This window comes from Chelonoidis abingdonii, chromosome 4, assembly GCF_003597395.2.
Source record: "Chelonoidis abingdonii isolate Lonesome George chromosome 4, CheloAbing_2.0, whole genome shotgun sequence".
NCBI classification, from domain to species: domain Eukaryota; kingdom Metazoa; phylum Chordata; order Testudines; family Testudinidae; genus Chelonoidis; species Chelonoidis abingdonii.
In genome coordinates, this window is record NC_133772.1 from 122,683,811 (window position 1) to 122,702,205 (window position 18,395).

At 43.5% G+C, this 18,395-nt stretch overlaps 1 protein-coding gene across 1 annotated transcript in view; it reads left to right on the plus strand.

Moving 5' to 3' along the window:
• The window catches only part of DGLUCY (D-glutamate cyclase), a 69,060-nt gene that overhangs the window by 17,995 nt on the left and 32,670 nt on the right, over positions 1-18,395 (plus strand). Inside the window, 7 exon segments of the mRNA XM_075065859.1 lie at positions 103-202; positions 204-223; positions 6,145-6,342; positions 12,470-12,730; positions 13,081-13,142; positions 13,268-13,365; positions 15,464-15,612. Of these exon segments, the coding sequence (XP_074921960.1) occupies positions 103-202; positions 204-223; positions 6,145-6,342; positions 12,470-12,730; positions 13,081-13,142; positions 13,268-13,365; positions 15,464-15,612 (888 nt within the window).

The following is an 18,395-nucleotide window of genomic DNA, read 5'->3' on the forward strand; positions in this document are numbered from 1 at the left end:
TTCCATGCTGCAAATTTAACACAGTGTCACTGGATGAGCTCAGCTTTATACCATTACTGCTTTGCTGGAATTTAATGTTGTTTTACTGTTTGTCAATCATAGGCCTATTAGGAATCCAAAACCTTTCCAGCCCAGACTATGGAGATCCAGTTCAGCCTCACCCTCAGGATGTTCAAGTGTTTTGGACCTATGGAGTAACGGGTGGAAGCAGTCAGCAACTGCAGTATGATGGACTTTTTATGTTTGAGATAATCGTGGTTTTATTTTTATGTTGCTCACTGTACAGTGAGAGAGTTCTTATTGGCAGGATGGGGTTAGTGGGTCTGATCTTCATTGCCCTGAACTAGAGCAGGTTGGAAAATCTTTGATGGACTCATTTTCTGTTGGAACAGTTCATTGAGTTATTTTCCCTATGGGTGCTCCACATGAGGTTGTGCACATGCCCATGCACTCCCGGAGACCTTTCTGCTAGTAGTGCCTTCACGGCCGCACCTGCGCTGTACACCTCCATGTGCTCCAGTATGCGAACGTGTAGGGAGGAGTGGACCCATGCTACTCCAGTTCATTCTTAACTGTCTGCAGCTTGAGATGGAGTTCTGTGGTATCATCTATCTAGTTGACACAGTTATTCTTCTGCCCTTTTACTCTTTATTTTTGTTTTATAATTAATTTTTAGTTATTGATATTTGTTTTGTTTTTGCTCTTGTTAATTTACATTTTATAGCACAGATGTTCTTTGAAGGTGGATTCCCCCATCTGTTCCTTCTTTCTTTGAAAGCCCCCTTTTCTCTCTGGCCTTCTTGACTGGCAGCTTTCCTGGCAGGGTATGCCCAAGATCCCAGGATTCAAGCCCTTCCAATCCTGACACAGGTCTTTCTCCCTTCTGTGATAGGCATTCCAGCTGCCTCTCCTGTATTGGGGCTTGTCTACACTACTGCGCGGGGTCGATCTAAGATATGCAACTTCTGCTATGTGAATAGCATAGCTCAGTGGTCCCCAACGTGGTGCCTGCAAGTGTCATGGAGCCTGCAGGGGCATTTATGTGTGCCCACCTAGTGGCCAGCAGGGGAGAGAAGCCGTGGCCCCACGCCTGCTGGGGACAGAGAACTCCGGGTTCCGCAGGCTGCGGGCACCGGTGTTCTCTGTCCCTGGCAGGTGTGGGGCTGCGGCTTCTCTCGAGCTTCTCCGGGTCTGCAGACTGCAGGTGCCAGTATTCTCGGTCCCTGCAGGCACAGGGCTGCAGCTTAAGCTGGAGAGAAGCCGTGGCCCTGCGCCTGCCGGGGACAGAGAACTCCGGGGCTGCAAGTTGCGGGCGCTGGTGTTCTCTGTCCTCGGCAGGTGCCCAGCAGGGGAGAGAAGCCGGGGCCCCGCACCTGCTGAGGACAGAGTACTCTGGGGCTGCAGGTGCCGGTGTTCTCCGTCCCTGACAGGTGCGGGGCTGTGGCTTCTCTCCGGCTTCTCCGGGGCTGCAGGCTGCAGGCGCTGGTGTTCTCTGTCCTCGGCAGGTGCCGGGCCACAGCTTCTCTCTGGCTTCGAAGCCCACCTTCAATAGTTAGGAATAGTCATGTTGCGTATCTGATAACTGGCTCCTCAAGGACCATACTTTCCTGGAAGTCCAGTTGGCCACCAAGAAAGCCCTAGCTCTGTTCCACCCCCAAAGCCTTTACCTCAGCATATGAACCCTGACACCCATGCACTGCATAGACTCAGAGACAGTCAAAACACACCTACCTGTGAACAGGCTTGCCAAGAGGTCCAACCTGATCTTCATTCTTACGGCAGAGCCCATGAACCAAAGTGAGAACTCGTCTTCAGCTTTTGGGACACAAAGCAGTCTGAACTTCTGTAATCCCTCATGCAAGGCTGAGCTCCTGGTGTCTTCAAGCCTGGCTCAAGACAACCTACACTCCCAGCAGGCCCAAGATAACCTACACTCCCAGAGAGGTGTCAGGCCCTCAGATGGTACTCAACTCCCTCAATTGCTGGAAGGACCCTTTAAAAGTCTGTACGGGAACCCCCTTCTCATGTCCATCTCCCACACACATCATCAACACAGTTGCCTCCCATATAGCCTCCAGTGCTCAACTGCAAAATCCTAAAGCCCAAGGCAAATGGACTCTTCGAAAGTTGTCACTACATATCAACATATTTTAACTTCACGCAGGGATAACTAAGCCCTTCAGGGTTTTTCCCAGGTTCTTAGTTTGCTTTGCAGAGAGGATGATGGGTCACTCAGTCTCCGCTCAGAGACTGTGTGAGTAGGTATCAGGATGCATTTTGGCATGCTATGAGACCCATGGCCGACTCCAGGCACGAGCTAAAGAAGCAGGTGCTCGGGGCGGCCAACACCAAGGGGTGGCACGTCCGGGTCTTTGGCGGCAATTCGGAGGCGGGTCCCTCAAGCCCTCTCGGAGTGAAGGACCTGCCACCGAATTGCCGCCGAAGAGTGGAGCGGCACGATTGCGCTGCTGCTGCTTTTTTTTTTTTTTTGGCCACTCTGGGCAGGAGAAAACGGGGAGCCAGCCCTGTTTGTACCCACCCTCCTAGAGTCACTACTCACTTCATGCAGGCTCAGTCTAGTTCCAGTGCCCTCCTTAGGAAGGTATGCCTCAAGGACATTTGCAAGGCCACTACCTGGTCCTGCATTCACATGTTTTTCGCAGCATTATCCCTTACTCCATGCCCCAAAGTGGACATGATACTTGGTGAAGCTGGTCTGCACTCTGTACCGGATCCACCTCCTCAGCATCCTCTTCCACATTAAGATTCTGCTTGGTAGTCTCCTCATGAGAAACCCAAATGGACAACACTCAAAGAAGGAGAGGTTACTTACCTTGTACAGTAACTGGAATTCTTTGAGATGTTTTGTCTGCATGGGTGCTCCACTGTTCATCTTCCTTTCCCCTTTGCTTCGGACTTTTACTATGCTCTGAGGTTGAGAAGGAACTGGAGAGGTGTGGGTCTGCTTCTATATATATGCCCTCTTACCAGAGCATAAGGCAGCATACAATACAGGTGGGATATACTAGCAGAAGAATCTCTGATCGATAGTGCACAAGCTCATGCACATCCTCAAATGGGGCACCCACAGGGATAAAACAACCTGAACTCCAGTTACTGTATAAGATGATAAGTAACCTCTTCTTTCGTCAGAATCAAAATTAAATGCAGAATCATGTTAATTTCACCAAAATTTTGTTTAGGAGGAAAACTGGAGAAAAGGAGTTATGTAGAAATGTTCCGTTTTGGCATTTTGGTAAAGAGCCATTTTGATTTTTCATTTTGAAACTGCTTTCTTTCACATTTTTTTCAAATTTTGTATTATATTGTGTATATATACACTTGGAAGGATTAGATTTTAATTGCTAACCGTCAGTAAACATAGATTTCACCATACACACACAAAATGATTTAAAAAGTCTTTCCATCAATAATAATTGAACTTTACAGATAGACAGAGTAAGAAAAATGCTGCTTGAGAACTTTAGTTTGATTTAAGGATATTTACTTTGTACATTTGGACATGTAACATTGACAATTTTTGTTTTGATAGTTATATAGCTTTAACTTTGTACACCTCAACAAATACTGTCTTAAATAATTATTGCCTGACTCTCTCCCATAATTTCTAGCAACTGTAAAAATTTTAATTGATTAAAAATAGGGGGAGAATACAGTAAAAGCTTTTTTATCGGGCATGTTGGGAGAATGGGGGTGCTGGTAAGTAAAAAATTCTGGTTAACTAAGAGTGAGGGAGTGGGGGCACGCAGGGCGGAGGCTCTGGGAGGGAGTTTGGATGTGGAGGAGAGTGCAGGGCAGAGAGCTGGAGTGCACAGAGTGCCAAATCCGGGGCTGCTCAACTCAGGTGGCTCCCCGCAAGCAGCAATGAATCTCTGCGGCCCCTAGGCAGAGGTGCAGCTAGGCAGCTCTGCAAACGCTGCCCCCATTCACAGCCGCCGCCACTCCTGCAGATCCCATTGGCTGTGGTTCCCAGCCAATGGGATCTGCAGGCCAGCGCTGGGGCGGAGGCAGCGTGTGCAGAGCCACCTAGCTGCGCCTCCATCTAATGGCCACAGGGACTGGTCGCTGCTTGCGCGGAGCTGTCCAAGGTGAGCGCCCTGCCCAGATCCAGCACCCTGCATCCCCTCCCACACCCAATCTCCCTCCCAGAGCCTGCACCCCAATCCCTCCCCACACCCAAACTCCCTCCGAGAGCCTATGCCCCTCATCCTCCCCCATGCTCCAGCCCTGCACCCCCCCTCCTGCACTCTGAACCCCTCGTGGCCTTTCCTCCGCCTAGCAGCAGCAGGAACATGTCGCCACTTCCAGGAAGCCACATAGGGAGCCTGCCGGCCTCGCACCAACCGAGACTATAAAGCAGACTTTCTATGAAGATTAGAAATGCCAGTTTATAGAGCTCTCTGGTTGGTACAGGACCGGATAACACAGCTTTTACTGTTCTTTAAAACCATAATTTTACACTACTATAAAAACGTAATTCAATAACAATATGCTTAAAAATAAACATCAATATTACATGTCAAAATTATTTAAAAATTTAATTTTGCCAAGCCTAATTATATTTTACAATATAAAATAAAGTCAACTGAAACAAAACATTTTGATTTTCTTAAAAAAAAAAAATTTTTTTTGACTGATCCAAAAAAATTTTTTTCCTGAATTTTCTTTCACAGAGAATTTCAAAAATTTGGGGGTTTGTTCCAAATCACAACAAAAACAAACTTCAGGATTCTTTATGAAACAGCATTTCCGTTCTCCACACAGCTCTACACTGCACCTTATGCAGTCATTTATATTTAATGCAAAGTGAGGGCACAGTGGATGTGAAATGCTTGCAAATCAAAGTGACAGTGTTTAGATTGGGTCTAAATGATTACACAAGGCAAAAGCAATGGAGAGTGAGGCCCATTGTATTTTTTTAGTGCTTCTGCAAAGTTAGTTTAGTAACATGGACTAGAGCAGTGCTTGCAGTGGGTAGGCTGCCTCTCACACACATTTACTATACAGCAAATTCACAGAACTGAAGCAAGGCAATGTTGTTTAGTGTTTGTACTACAGAAGTGGGTGCCTGATTATATTTTTAATCCCAGCTGTACCACTGACTCATTGTATGACTGTAGGCAAGTCACTTGTACCTGAATTGTCAAAACTATCACTGATTTAGGGTGCCTAACTTGAGACATCTAAGATCTGATTTTCAGATTAACAGATTAGGAGCTACAAGTACTCAGTGCCTCCAAAATCAGGTTCCAAATCATTCAAGTTGGGTAACAAAAATGGGGACACTTCTGAAAATATAAGCCCGATCATCTAAAGCCCTCCATTCTCCCAACATGCCCGATAAAAAAGCTTTTACTGTATTCTCCCCCTATTTTTAATCAATTAAAATTTTTACAGTTGCTAGAAATTATGGGAGAGAGTCAGGCAATAATTATTTAAGACAGTATTTGTTGAGGTGTACAAAGTTAAAGCTATATAACTATCAAAACAAAAATTGTCAATGTTACATGTCCAAATGTACAAAGTAAATATCCTTAAATCAAACTAAAGTTCTCAAGCAGCATTTTTCTTACTCTGTCTATCTGTAAAGTTCAATTATTATTGATGGAAAGACTTTTTAAATCATTTTGTGTGTGTATGGTGAAATCTATGTTTACTGACGGTTAGCAATTAAAATCTAATCCTTCCAAGTGTATATATACACAATATAATACAAAATTTGAAAAAAATGTGAAGGAAAGCAGTTTCAAAATGAAAAATCAAAATGGCTCTTTACCAAAATGCCAAAATGGAACATTTCTACATATAGTCTTTTTCTTAAGTGAAAATGCGTTCAACTGATCCATAAGCCCACCATTCTTTCCTCCAGATGTGTTTGTGTGTGTCTATATACACATACACAAACAAACTTACAATGTTACTTATGTATCTATTTGATTAGCTCCCTTCACGTGTCGCTTGTCATCTTATATTGTAAGCTCTTTGGGGTAGGGAACATGTATATGTTTTAGGATGCAACTTTTCTATTTTTCTTATCGTTCTGGTGCTTTATCAATAATATTTTTATTTGTAATTAGTATATTGTATTAGTTCATTGAGTTTAAGTTTTTCCATCTATTGTAGAGTCTCCAATGGCTTTTACACATTCTCCTGGGTACATGTGTATTACTGATCTGAAGAATGAAGATGCTCCAGTTCATAACTCTAAAGAAATCCCCAAGGTCCACTGCATTTGTCAAAATCTTTTGCATTATAGCATTGCATCAGAAACAGCTGTGCAAAAGATAAGAGAGCTAGAAAGCCTAATTGGAGTAGATCCAGGTAAAAAAACAATTTTTTTTCTTGAGTTATTGAAGCAATGGAAGAATGTATCCATCCATTGTTTTAATGGTTAGCTGCAGGTGTTACAAGCACATTAAGGAGAAAACAGAGTTTACTCTTCAAGTGATGTACCTATGTGCATTCCACATGGGGATACACATGTATACCATACTCCTGAGTCCAGAAATTCTTCCAAGCAGTGTCTACTGGCCCGCACATGCTGTAGGTCTCCCCATCTTCCCGACTGAGCATATAAGACTGTGCAGGTCAACACCTCTCCAGTCCTTTCTTATCACTGCATGACCTGAGTTAAAATCCTATCCTTCAACTCTTTGTATCACATGTAAAGACATTTGTAAATAGTTTATTTTTCTTAGCTTACTAATTAATTAACATTCAGTTAGTATAGTCTGGAGTTTTTCCCCCTGGTGGGGAATCCTTCCCTATGTCTGGGACTATGCCCTGACTCCTGGGTTTCAAGAATTGCATCTCTTGCCTTCACTCCTTCTCCATCAGTGACGAACATCACTACTGTCTGGGTGAGGCGCATATCTCTGCAAAGTCCAGTATTTGTCTCTCATTCCCACCCAGAACCTAATAAGCCTGTGAGCTTTGCTTGAGAAAACACCTGATGGAAAAGGCTATGAGGCCCCTTTCTGACCTGGGCCAGGGAGATCCCCAGCCCATACATCAGCCTCAAATAACAAGCAGTCCCCCTCCAAGCACATGCGTAGGAGCAGAGCATCCAGTACCTAAGCCCAAAGACTCTTGTTCTAAGGTTTACCATAAGGGTAGAGGTTACTCTCATGGACATAAGGACAAATCCCCATTGAGGACTGTCCATAAGAGATGTGCTTCCTCCCCAAGCCTCTTCAGGTTGGGTGAGACTTTGCACACAGAACCTAAGGAACTGATTCCTCTAAAAAGTCCCAGATTGGAGAGCAAACACATAAAAAGAAAGATACGCTGATTCTGTTGATCACTCTGGTACTGAAGGATAACAACCAACCTTCACCAGTTCTGTCTATGAGCCCTGGTCCGGACCCACCATCAGTACCACCTCATCTGTCCAAGAACTGCTGTTTCCATAGACACATCAGGTCCACTGGATGTGACTGCCAGAAAACCTCGGACACTGGGGAATTTAGAAACTTACATAACATTGGAGAATATATTCCTCGCTTATCCACAGTCTCCACTTCTCTCCAGCCCACTCTCTTGAGGGATATTGTTACACCAGAGGAGGAGTCTACGTCAGTGTCCCTGGAGCCATCTCACCTTCAACCCTCTGGCAGGAGTGCTCCCATAGTGATGTAGCAGTTTTGGGACTCAGATGAGTCGGATGTGCTAACCACTCCAATATTTCCATGGAGAGATTCGCTCTTTCACAGACATTCAAAGAGTCAGACTCTCTGTTCCTCCAGGTACGACCTCCCCAGGGACCACAGGTACTGATTTACTTTGGGTCCTCCGCAACCAATAGACTCTCCTTTTGACCTTATTAGGGTCCATGAGATTCTTATCTCAGGTGTCCAGGCACTTCTCAAGAATCGTACCACTTCTCTTCCTCCTGGCAACTGGAACCATCAGTGTACAAGGAGGATGAGTTCAGCCTGGATCCGCAGGTACATAGCATGCTTATGCTCTGCTCCTGTTCAGGCTATCCTTACCCAAAGGAGAAGGATTCTACTAGAAATTGCTGCCTGGCCAAATGGCACTTTTCAGCTGGGCACAACTCCACCAATATTCTGCAACCACTGCAAATATTCCAAACATTCTACATGATATCCTGTCCTTGAAGACCTCAGGCCTCTCTATTAGTTCATTGCAAGTCTGCCTTGCAGTGATTAATGCCTTCCTCCCTCCAGTAAATTGACATTCCGTGGTCACTCATCCAACTACAGTATGGTTTATGAAAGGCCTTGTCAGGACGTTCCCACCAGTGATCAAACCTGCACCTCAATGGGACCTTAATCTCACCCTGTCAACTCTCACCAGTCTGTCCTTCAAACTCTGGTGACATGATTCACCTGTCCATAAAGGTGGCATTTTTAGTGGCTACCATTTCAGCCAGGAGGGTCAGTGAGCTTGGAGTCATCCTGGGAGACCGTCTTATACAAGTATTCACAAAGACAAGGTTTCCCTTTCCCTATACCCTAAGTTTCTCCTCCAGGTTGTTTCTGAATTCCATATTAACTAAAGTATTCATTTACCTGTATCTTTCCCAAAACCCTTTGCTTCTGCTGAAGACAAAGAACTTCACTCCCTCGATGTCCAGAGTGCCCTTCCACTCTACCTGCAAAGAACCAAACACATTAGAAAATCATTGAGAATTTTTACTGCTCTAGCAGAAAGATCACGTGGTCAAGCCATATCCTCCCAGAGGATTTCTAAGTGGGTTCTGGGATGCATCCTACAGTGCTACAGGGTAGCAAAAATCCCTTCCCTGAGGATGTCCCAGGTCATTTCAGAAGAGCACAGGCTGCCTCAATGGCATCCCTACATGTCATTCTGCTACAAGATATTTGCAAGGCAGCCACCTGAAGTTCTCTCCATACGTTTGCAACAAACTACACTTTGATTCGTGCATCAGCTGTGGATGCAGTTGTGGGATCTGCAGTACTGCAAGCATCTCTGCTACTGGCTTCCTCGCACCCATCTCCAGCCTGAGCACTGAACATAAGATCATAAGAAGAGCCATACTGGGTCAGACCAATGGTCCATCTAGCCCAGTATCCTGTCTTCCAACAGTGCTTGTCAATCACTCAATTATGGAATACACATAGGAACCATCACTTGAAGAAGAAATAGAGGTTACTTACTGAAACTGGAAGTTCTTCAAGATTTGTGGTGCCCTCTGATTCCACTACCTGCCCTCCATTCCCTGTGCTTCGGATCCTGTTAGATTGTAGTAAGAAGAGAAAGTGGAGAGGCATCAGCTTACACTGTTTCTTATCCCTTTGTCGAGAGCATGAGGAGACCTATGGTGTATGTTTGGGCCAACGGACAGTGCTTGGAAGAATGTCCAGACTCAAGCATGTGGCATGCATGAAAACCCATGTGTGGAATACAGATAGGGACCACACATAGAATCATAGAAATTTAGGGTTGGAAGAGACCTCAGGAGATCATCTAGTCCAATCCCGTGCTCAAAGCATGACCAACACCAACTAAATCCTCCCAGCCAAGGCTTTGTCAACCCAGACCTTAAAAACCTCTAAGGATAGAGATTCCATCACCTCCCTACGTAACCCATTCCAGTGCTTCACCACCCTCCTAGTGAAATAGTGTTTCCTAATATCCAACCTAGCCCTCCCCCACTGCAATTTGAGACCATTGCTTCTTGTTCTGTCATCTGCCACCACTGAGAACAGACTAACTCCATCCTCTTTGGAACCCCTCTTCAGGTAGTTGAAGGCTGTTATCAAATCCCCCCTCACTCTTCTCTTCTGCAGATTAAGATCCCAGTTCCCTCAGCCTCTCCTTGTAAATCATGTGCCCCAGCCCTCTAATCATTTTTGTTGCCCTTCACTGGACTCTCTCCAATTTGTCCACATCCCTTCTGTAGTGGGGGGCGGGGGGCAAAACTGGACACAATACTCCAGGTGTGGCCTCACCAGTATCGGATAGAGGGGAATAATCACTTCCCTCAATCTGCTGGCATTGCTCCTACTAATACAGCCCAATATGCCATTGGCCTTTTTGGCAACGAGGGCACACTGCTGACTCATATCTAGCTTCTTGCCCACTGTAATCCCCAGGTCCTTTTCTGCAGAACTGCTGCTTAGCCAGTCAGTCGCCAGACTGTAGCAATGCATGGGATTCTTTCATCCTAACTGCAGGACCCTGCACTTGTCCTTGTTAAACCTCATCAGATTTCTTTTGGCCCAATTCTCCAATTTGTAGTAGTGCTAGGGCTATGGAAAAGGTTATTGGCTGCTCTTCTCCTTCAGCCAGACTGACAGTGCAGAACAGGGATTGGTCCCGACATAACCTACTAGATAGATGAGGTCATCTGCTTTGTGATATCCAACCAGAGGCGGATTAAGCTTTTGTGTGGCCCTGGGCCAGAGCAAGTGGGGGCCCCTCCCCATCCCTTCTGCCTGCAATCACACACACCCCACATTCCTGGCGGGAAAATGGGGTTGGGTCTTGGGGGCTTGCTCTGCCTCACTCCCCAACCCAGCACTCCTGCCGGGGAGCAGGGTCAGGACGCGGGCTCTTGTCCCATTCCACTCACTCAGCACTCCTGCAGGGCAGCAGGGTTGGGGTACAGGGGCTTCCCCTGCCCACCCGGTGCTCCCCCTGCCCACCCAGTGCTCCTGCCAGGGAGCAGGGTCAGGGCACAGGGGTTTGCCCCGTTTCCTGGCAGGAGCACTAGGCAGAGTGGGGCAAGCCCCTGTGCCCCAAACCCACTCCTGCCAGCAGCACCGGGTCGGTGAAATGGGTTGGGGTGTGGGAGCACACATATTTCTGGGGAGCCCCAGTTGGCAAATCTGCTACTGCATCCAACTGCTCTGAAGAGCTTCTGACCAAAGAAATCATGGCATTTTCACTGACCACAGACTCATAGATGCAGTCCCACTCCTTCTTCCCAGATAGCTCTAAGCCACATGGGGCTCAATCTGACTATATTATTATTATTATTATTTAATGTTCATCATGCAGTATGGTCTAAAGGCCATAGCCAGGTTAATCCCTGTTGTGCTAGGCCCGGTATTCCAATTTATTCCAGGAAATTGAGTTTCTTACACTGGAATCACAGCCTGTTAATTTTACACTCTCCCTCAAGCCTCATCCCTCAACCAGTTCAGAAAGAATTACTGGTTTGGCCATTATTCAATAATCTGTGATGAAGAAACACGCTAGAGCTAACAGGTTTGGACAAGTTTGAATGACATCTTCCCTTTCCCATTTCAGAGACAGTCCCTAGCCACAGTATGAAATGCCCACTTACAGATCGATTGCATCTCCCTGTCCTGGTGCAGTTTTCCTATGTGTACATGTGAGCATGTGCGTGAGCCTGAGTTTATCTGTGCATTTGGACATGCCCACAGGAATGTGCTTCAGCTTGCTTGTGTAAAATAACTGGGGTCTGGATCTTCTCTGAATCTGATTTTGTTCTTTACAGAACAACTTTGGGCCAAGACACTTGAATTATTTAAAAGAGAAAAGTGGCTCCCAAATGGGAGGATCAATGAACAAAATTTCCTCTGCCCCAGAGTCTTTTTTGTCATATTTTCTAGGTTTATCTTCCGCATTCCCTTCCCACATCTCTTATTTTCTTCTCATTTCACTCACATCACTTACCAAAACACCTGCCCCCAACACTTCTTAATTTAGCAGTGATTTTGAATATGAGAGTGGATCTGGTTCTGAATTTATCCACTCGCTCAGTATTTACAATGAGTAGAACCAATACCCCATTGGCTTCTTCTCTATAAAAAATTGAAATGAAGCCCTCATCTGTTTGGAGTTTCAGAAATCTGAATCCAGATCTGAATTCTGCACTTCAGCCTCATTTCCAAATTAATGATCCACAGTTCAGTCCAGGCTGAGGGAGGCTTCCCAACCTCTCCTTTTTGTAAAGGGACCACTAGGAACAACAAAAATAACACTCTACTCCCAGGATTACAGGCTGGAAACCTGCTGCTTTATTGAAATGCATCTCAAACAAATTTAGTTTGGGGGGGGGGGGTATGGAACTCCCAGTGACCAAACATGATGTAGGCAGGAGTAGAGCATGGCTCCATCCCTTAATATTTTGGGTTATTCATTTACCCCATTATGATCACTTTATGACATCCTTCACAAGCACACACATGGGTAGTGATCCCAGTAGAGCTGCAGAATGGACAATAGTCTTCACAACCTTCTATAAGTTCACTCAGGAGACTCTTCCTGCACTTAAGTAGTGGGAGTTGATGTGCTTTGCTGATGGTCTCCATTCCCCTGGTCTGTCACTATCTCTGGATCAGTAGTGATAGAGCATGGCTGCCCTTCTCATTGGCCCTGCCAGGAACTCCGACAGTGATGGACAGGGATTGGTCCTGACAGAGCCTCTTGGAGGTATTAATATGCTAAAAATCTAGCACCATCTTTTTAAACAACTGTTTTTGATTTTTAGGAGACCAGGGCGTGAAACATTTGTGCTGGCAGGATGAGCTGCTAAAGACTTGCCTCTCCCTTTCACATGCCCGATCAGTGCTGATAACCACTGGATTTCCTACTCACTTCAACCATGAGCCACCTGAAGAGAATGATGGACCTCCAGGAGCGATTGCTATGGCAGCCATGTTGCAGAGCTTGGAGAAAGATGTTGGTATAGTAACAGACCAGAGAGCCATGGGTTTGAATAAAAAGATTATTGAGGATGCTGTTCAGCAAAGTAAAACATGCAGTTAGGCAACAAAGACAGTTAGCTTTTCAGTTTTAATTTGCTAATCTGGTTCAAGCTCTATTTCAGTGCAATCTCTAAGGGCCAGATTCTCACCTGGCTAAATCAGCATAGCTTCATTGACTTCATTGGAACTACACTGAGTTATACCAATTGAGCATCTAGTCCCTAATCTTTTGAAATCCATCTAGAATCTTTCTTCCTATTACCATTGTATTTTGAAATTTAGTATATCATCAAAAAGAAGGAGTTGAGAAGAGAGTTTATTTTTAGTGTCTTCATCCCTACACATCTTCTCATTTTTGTCAGTGCAAATAACATCTCTAGACTCTTGCTTGTAGCTCTGAATTGTGCAAAAGCTAAAGATGGGCAACTAGTCCAGTATTTCCAACCAGGAAATATTGTCTTACACAATCGCATGTTTGCTAGAATCACCTTACAGTTCTAACTGTTCTGTTCTTTTAAAATCCAAGCTAAGCACACAAAAAATGACCTATGGAAACCATTTTGTATTTTTGTTTGCTCTAGGTACTGAAGACACCAGTGCCTCTATTGAGTTATCAAGGAGATGCTGCAGAGTCAGCTTTGATGTTTTTGTGTGAGAATGGGAATCTTGAAAGACCTAGGTATGTGTACTAAGTTCCTGAAAATGAGTAGCAAGGAGGCTATGCAAAGTCACAGTAAAAGGAACAGCTCTGTTCACAGAAGATATAATGATTGCAAGCAAACCTTTGAAGTATGAAGTATCTGCCAGTCAAATTGTTTTGTTTCTCTTTTTAAATGACTGTGTTTTTATAAAATATATATTAAGTAAATATTACAATAGCAGTGAAAGGTCTGAAATTAAAGGAAGAAAATTCTGAGACAAGCGCTCCACTCTGCTGTAGTATTGCAGCACATGTGAAATACAGGATTCCACGTTATTCTGAGACCTCTGCAATCCCAATGCACAACAGGAAATGGGGAAGGAAGTACATTAGTTTGCATTTATATGGCACCTTTCAGATGAAAATTTTAAAGACCTCTACAAACATTCATTAACTGACACTACACCTGTGAAGTACTGTACATCATTATCCCCATCTTATCAATGGTAAAAGTAGGCCACAGAGAGATTAAATGTCTTTCCAAAGACTATACAAAGTCCAGTGGCAGAGTCAGGAATAGAATCCTGGAGTCCAAGACGGTAGTCCACTTTCATCCACACTCAGATCTTTGATAATCCATTTTATTCTAGTATGCAAAATCCTCCTATCTGTTTTTAATAGTCTGAAAAAGATCCTCATTGTCTTAGGCAACCCAGCCAAAATTTTTGAAGAGTGGATGTAGTTCTGAAAACTCATTGAAACTATGCAAGTGCAAACTCTGATGTCCCCCAAAGCCCCAATTTGAACGTGCATATGTTGAGGGTTTGTATACATGCACTGGAGTTTGCATTAATATGTACATACATTGAATATCTGGCCAACAACTTACCTTTCCTTGTAATGGACTTACTAGGTTTTTTTTCCTTGAACTTTCTCTGTGTATAGGTGTGTAATGAAAGTCTAGGGCATATACAGCCATATTCAGTTAGCAGCCTGTTCACTTTAATAACATATATCTAAATATATATGCATCTTCAGTTCATTCAATTTCTGTTTCTTTCTATGGGTTAATAAAAACTGTAATTTCAATAATACCCTGTTTTCATTTCTCATACACTAGACTCAAGAGGATACTTTTATAACTGAACATAATTCAGCTACAGCTGATTTGTATCTCAGTAGATCCCATAACCCTAGGAGGCTAAACTGAATATTTTTTCATGTTGGAAATTCAATTGCACAAGTACAACTGCAGTCACAGTATGTATTAGTCCATATCATAAAACCACTTAGTAACTTGGCACAATTGGTAGCCTCTATTCAGTAGAACTGGAATAGTAGGATGTTGCACATTGGGCTTGAGGTGTATTGGCAGAGCTTGGAGAGGGAAGCGGGAGAATCCTAAACATGGGCTGCCTAAAAGAGATCCTACCTGCATGCTTCCCATCCACATTTACAAGCACCAAATTTGTCAAAAATGTTAAATAAAAGAAACCAAATAAATGGATAATTTATAAGCAGTGCAGTATTTTAAATAGGAAATTCTGAACAATAAACTGCATTTTGAGGATCCCTCTGAGGATCTTAAACTGCATTGCAAACTTTAATGATTTAACACCAGTATCCTTATGTGAGGTGCTACCTACTTTTTAACTGAGGCACAGAGAGACTAAGGCCCAGATCCTCAAAGGTATATAGGTGCCTAACTCCCATTGATATCAGTAGGAGTTAGGTACCTAAATATCTCTGAGGATCTGGGCTCTAAAGTGATTCACCCAGTGCTCCACTGAGTAGAGAAAGATTTCACCTCTCTCTCCATTTGTTGCTGGCAGTGTGAAGGGGCTGCATTAAAGCTACCAAAAAACCAAACCAAATATTGAAAACAAAATGTATAGGCCCAAATTCAAGACTGAGCTAAACTGTGCTGTAAATTACCTGTTGGATATAAGTTGGTGGGAAAATAGATGTACAGCAAATGGTCCAATCTGGCATTCAGAGGCTTTGCAAAATGAGTATAACTTGTACCTAAGGAGACAGAAGCGAAGCGTGTGGCAGGAAAAGCAACTGACAGGAAAACGTAAGATGTAAGTTTCACAAGTCTCCCCATTAACTAATTTATCACCTTATCTCTGACTAGATTTGATCACCTGATAGCAATAGAACGTGCAGGGATGGCTGCTGATGGCAATTATTACAATCCAAGGAAAGTCAATATTAAGCATCTAGTGGATCCTATAGATGAACTGTTTCTAGCTGCACATAACATCCCTGGAGTCACAGCAACAGGTAACTGTGTGAGGCTGTGGCATCTCCTCAATGATAAGAGAAAGGCAAAACATAGAAAAGGAAGGGAGGATAAAGCAGCAGCCAGCTTCCAAGAGACTTCAGGACTGCCACTGTTTGTCTCTGCCAAATGGAAAGGACCAGCTAGCAGAAAAACATCCTTAGAAAGGTTTATATAATCAGAGAAATGTAGGGCTGGAAGGAACCTCTAGAGGTCATCCAGTCCAGCCCCTTGCACTGAGGCAGAACCAATATACCTAGATCATCCCTGACAGCTGTTTGTCTAACTTGTTCTTAAAAACCTCCAATAAGGAATATTCCACACACTTCCTTGGAAGCCTATTGTATTGCTTAGCTATCCTTATAGTTAGAAAGTTTCTCCTATCTAACCTAAATCTCTCTTATGGCAGTTTATGCCAATTACTTCTTGTCCTACCTTGAGAGGACATGGAGAACAGTTGATCACAGTCCTCTGTGTAATAGCCCTTAAGATATTTGACAAGTGTTATCAGCCCCTCCCCCCACTCTTCTTTTCTCAAGATTAAATATGCCCAGTTATTTTAACCTTTCCTCATAAGTCAGGTTTTCTAAATCTTTTATCATTTTTGTTGCTCTCCTCTCCGTTCTCTCCAGTTTGTCTACATCTTTCTTACAGTGTGGCACCCAAGACTGGACGCAGTCCTCTGGAGTAGAGAAGGACAATTACCTCCTGTGTTTCACATACAGTACTCCTGGTAATACACCCTAGAATGATGTTAGCCTTTTTCACAATTGCATCATATTGTTGGTTTATCTTCAGTTTATGATACACTGTAGCCCTCTTTTTTTAATTAGTACTACTGCCTAACAGTTACTCCCCATTTTGAGTTATTAATTTGATTTCTTTCTTCCTAAGGAGTACTTTGACTTGTCTTTATTGAATTTTATCTTGCTGATTTCAGATACATTCTCCAATTTGTCAAAGTTGTTTTCAGTTCTAATCCTGTCCTCTCAAGTGCTGGTATCCTCTCTCTGCCTGGTGTCATCCACAAATGTGATAAGCATACTCTGTACTCACGTATCTGAGCCACTAACGAAAATAGGACTGACTTCTGTGAGATCACATTAGATATGACCTCCCATTTTGCCAGCGAACCATTGGTAACTACTCATTGAGTATGGTCTTTGAACCAGTTTTGCACCCACTTTATAGTAATTTCATTTAGAGACCACATTTCCCTAGATAGAGTGGATAGATAGTCCTGCTTATGAGAATGTGGGACTCTATCTAAAGGCTTACTAAAATCAAGCTATATCAAGTCTACAGTCTCCTCCTGGTTACTAAGCCAGTAACCCTGTCAGAGAAGGAAATCATGTTGATCTGGCATGATTTCTTCTTGACAAATCCTTGTTGCCGATTCCTTGTAATCTTATTATCCTTGAAATGGTCACAAATTCATGTTAAATATTTGTTCCAATATCTGTCCAGATGTCTTAGTTAGGCTGACTGGTCTATAACCCCCACAGTCCTCTTTGTTTCCATTTTTAAAGACAGGTACCGTTGTATTAATTTTGATGGAATATATGGGCCCAAAGACTCAAAGGTATTAACATGCTCCTGAAACTCTCTAACATTAAACAGTTTTAAACAAGATTTGGGGTTAGATATACAGAGACATAGTCTGCTTAGTACCTTGGCAAATACACTATTAAAAATTCTTTTTATCTTTTATTAAAGATACAGAAAGGAAAAACAGTTAAAGCATTTGAAATGTAAAATATTAAGTATGGCTTTCATTTAACCACATCCTTTGTTACCTTTCCCTTTAGCTGAAGAAAGTTTTTAGAAAGAACTCCCCCTTGTTTGAGAGTCTCTTAGATGGTATTAAAGATGGTAACTGCTGTCCATTTGGGGAAAAGAGAAGAAGTTAGTTGAGAAGGTCTGGTGCTGCTGTTGTCAGTGTTGTTTCTGAAGTCCAGTCCAGTTCGTCTTCGAGGAGTGTCCTTCTGGGTGCTCCACTGTAGGTGTTCTGATGCCCCTGCGCTGGTAATTAGAGATTTGTAGTAGCTGTGCTCAGTTGGGATGCGCATGCATCATCCCTGTCTCGTGTTACCTGAGGTGGTTACATAGCATTGCGTGGACAACCTCCCTCCCCCCCGCCCTCAGTTCCTTCTCTGCCGCCTTTGGCTTGAGTCAGAGCACTTAGCAGCACCTCTTTATTGAACTTAGTTCACATAGTTAATTGTTTATAGATAGTGTTTATTTAGATATAGCCTTCTTTTCTCTGTTTTATTATTTTATTATGGTTTAAAAAAAAATTTCTCTTAGGATAAGTTTCAGTTGTTAGTGACCCCTTAGATTAGAGCTGTTCTCCCCTGAGTGAGAAAACCCCTGGGTAAAGCATGTATACCACAGAAGTGCACACACTGTAATAAACTGAGAGCCCACATCAGGAAAGCCAGAGAATTACAACTAAAACTCCTTATGTTGGAGAAATCCCTGCACCCAGACTCCCCCCTGGACAACTGACTCCCACAATAGCCTTTGACAGAGGCTCTCCCATGGTGTCTCAGGAAAAGGAGGTCACTGCCAACTACTGCAACAGGAAGTGACCCATTTTAGACAGCTAGAAGCAGTGCCAATTCAACACCGTGGAAGGTGTTTTTACTAAGACTACTTTCTAACTCAGAAAAAATGGAAGGATGAAGCCCATTCTCGACTTGAGACAGCTCAACAAATTCATGAAGACCCAACATTTCCAAATGATCACAATAGCAACCATATGTCCAGCATTGGCAAGAGGATT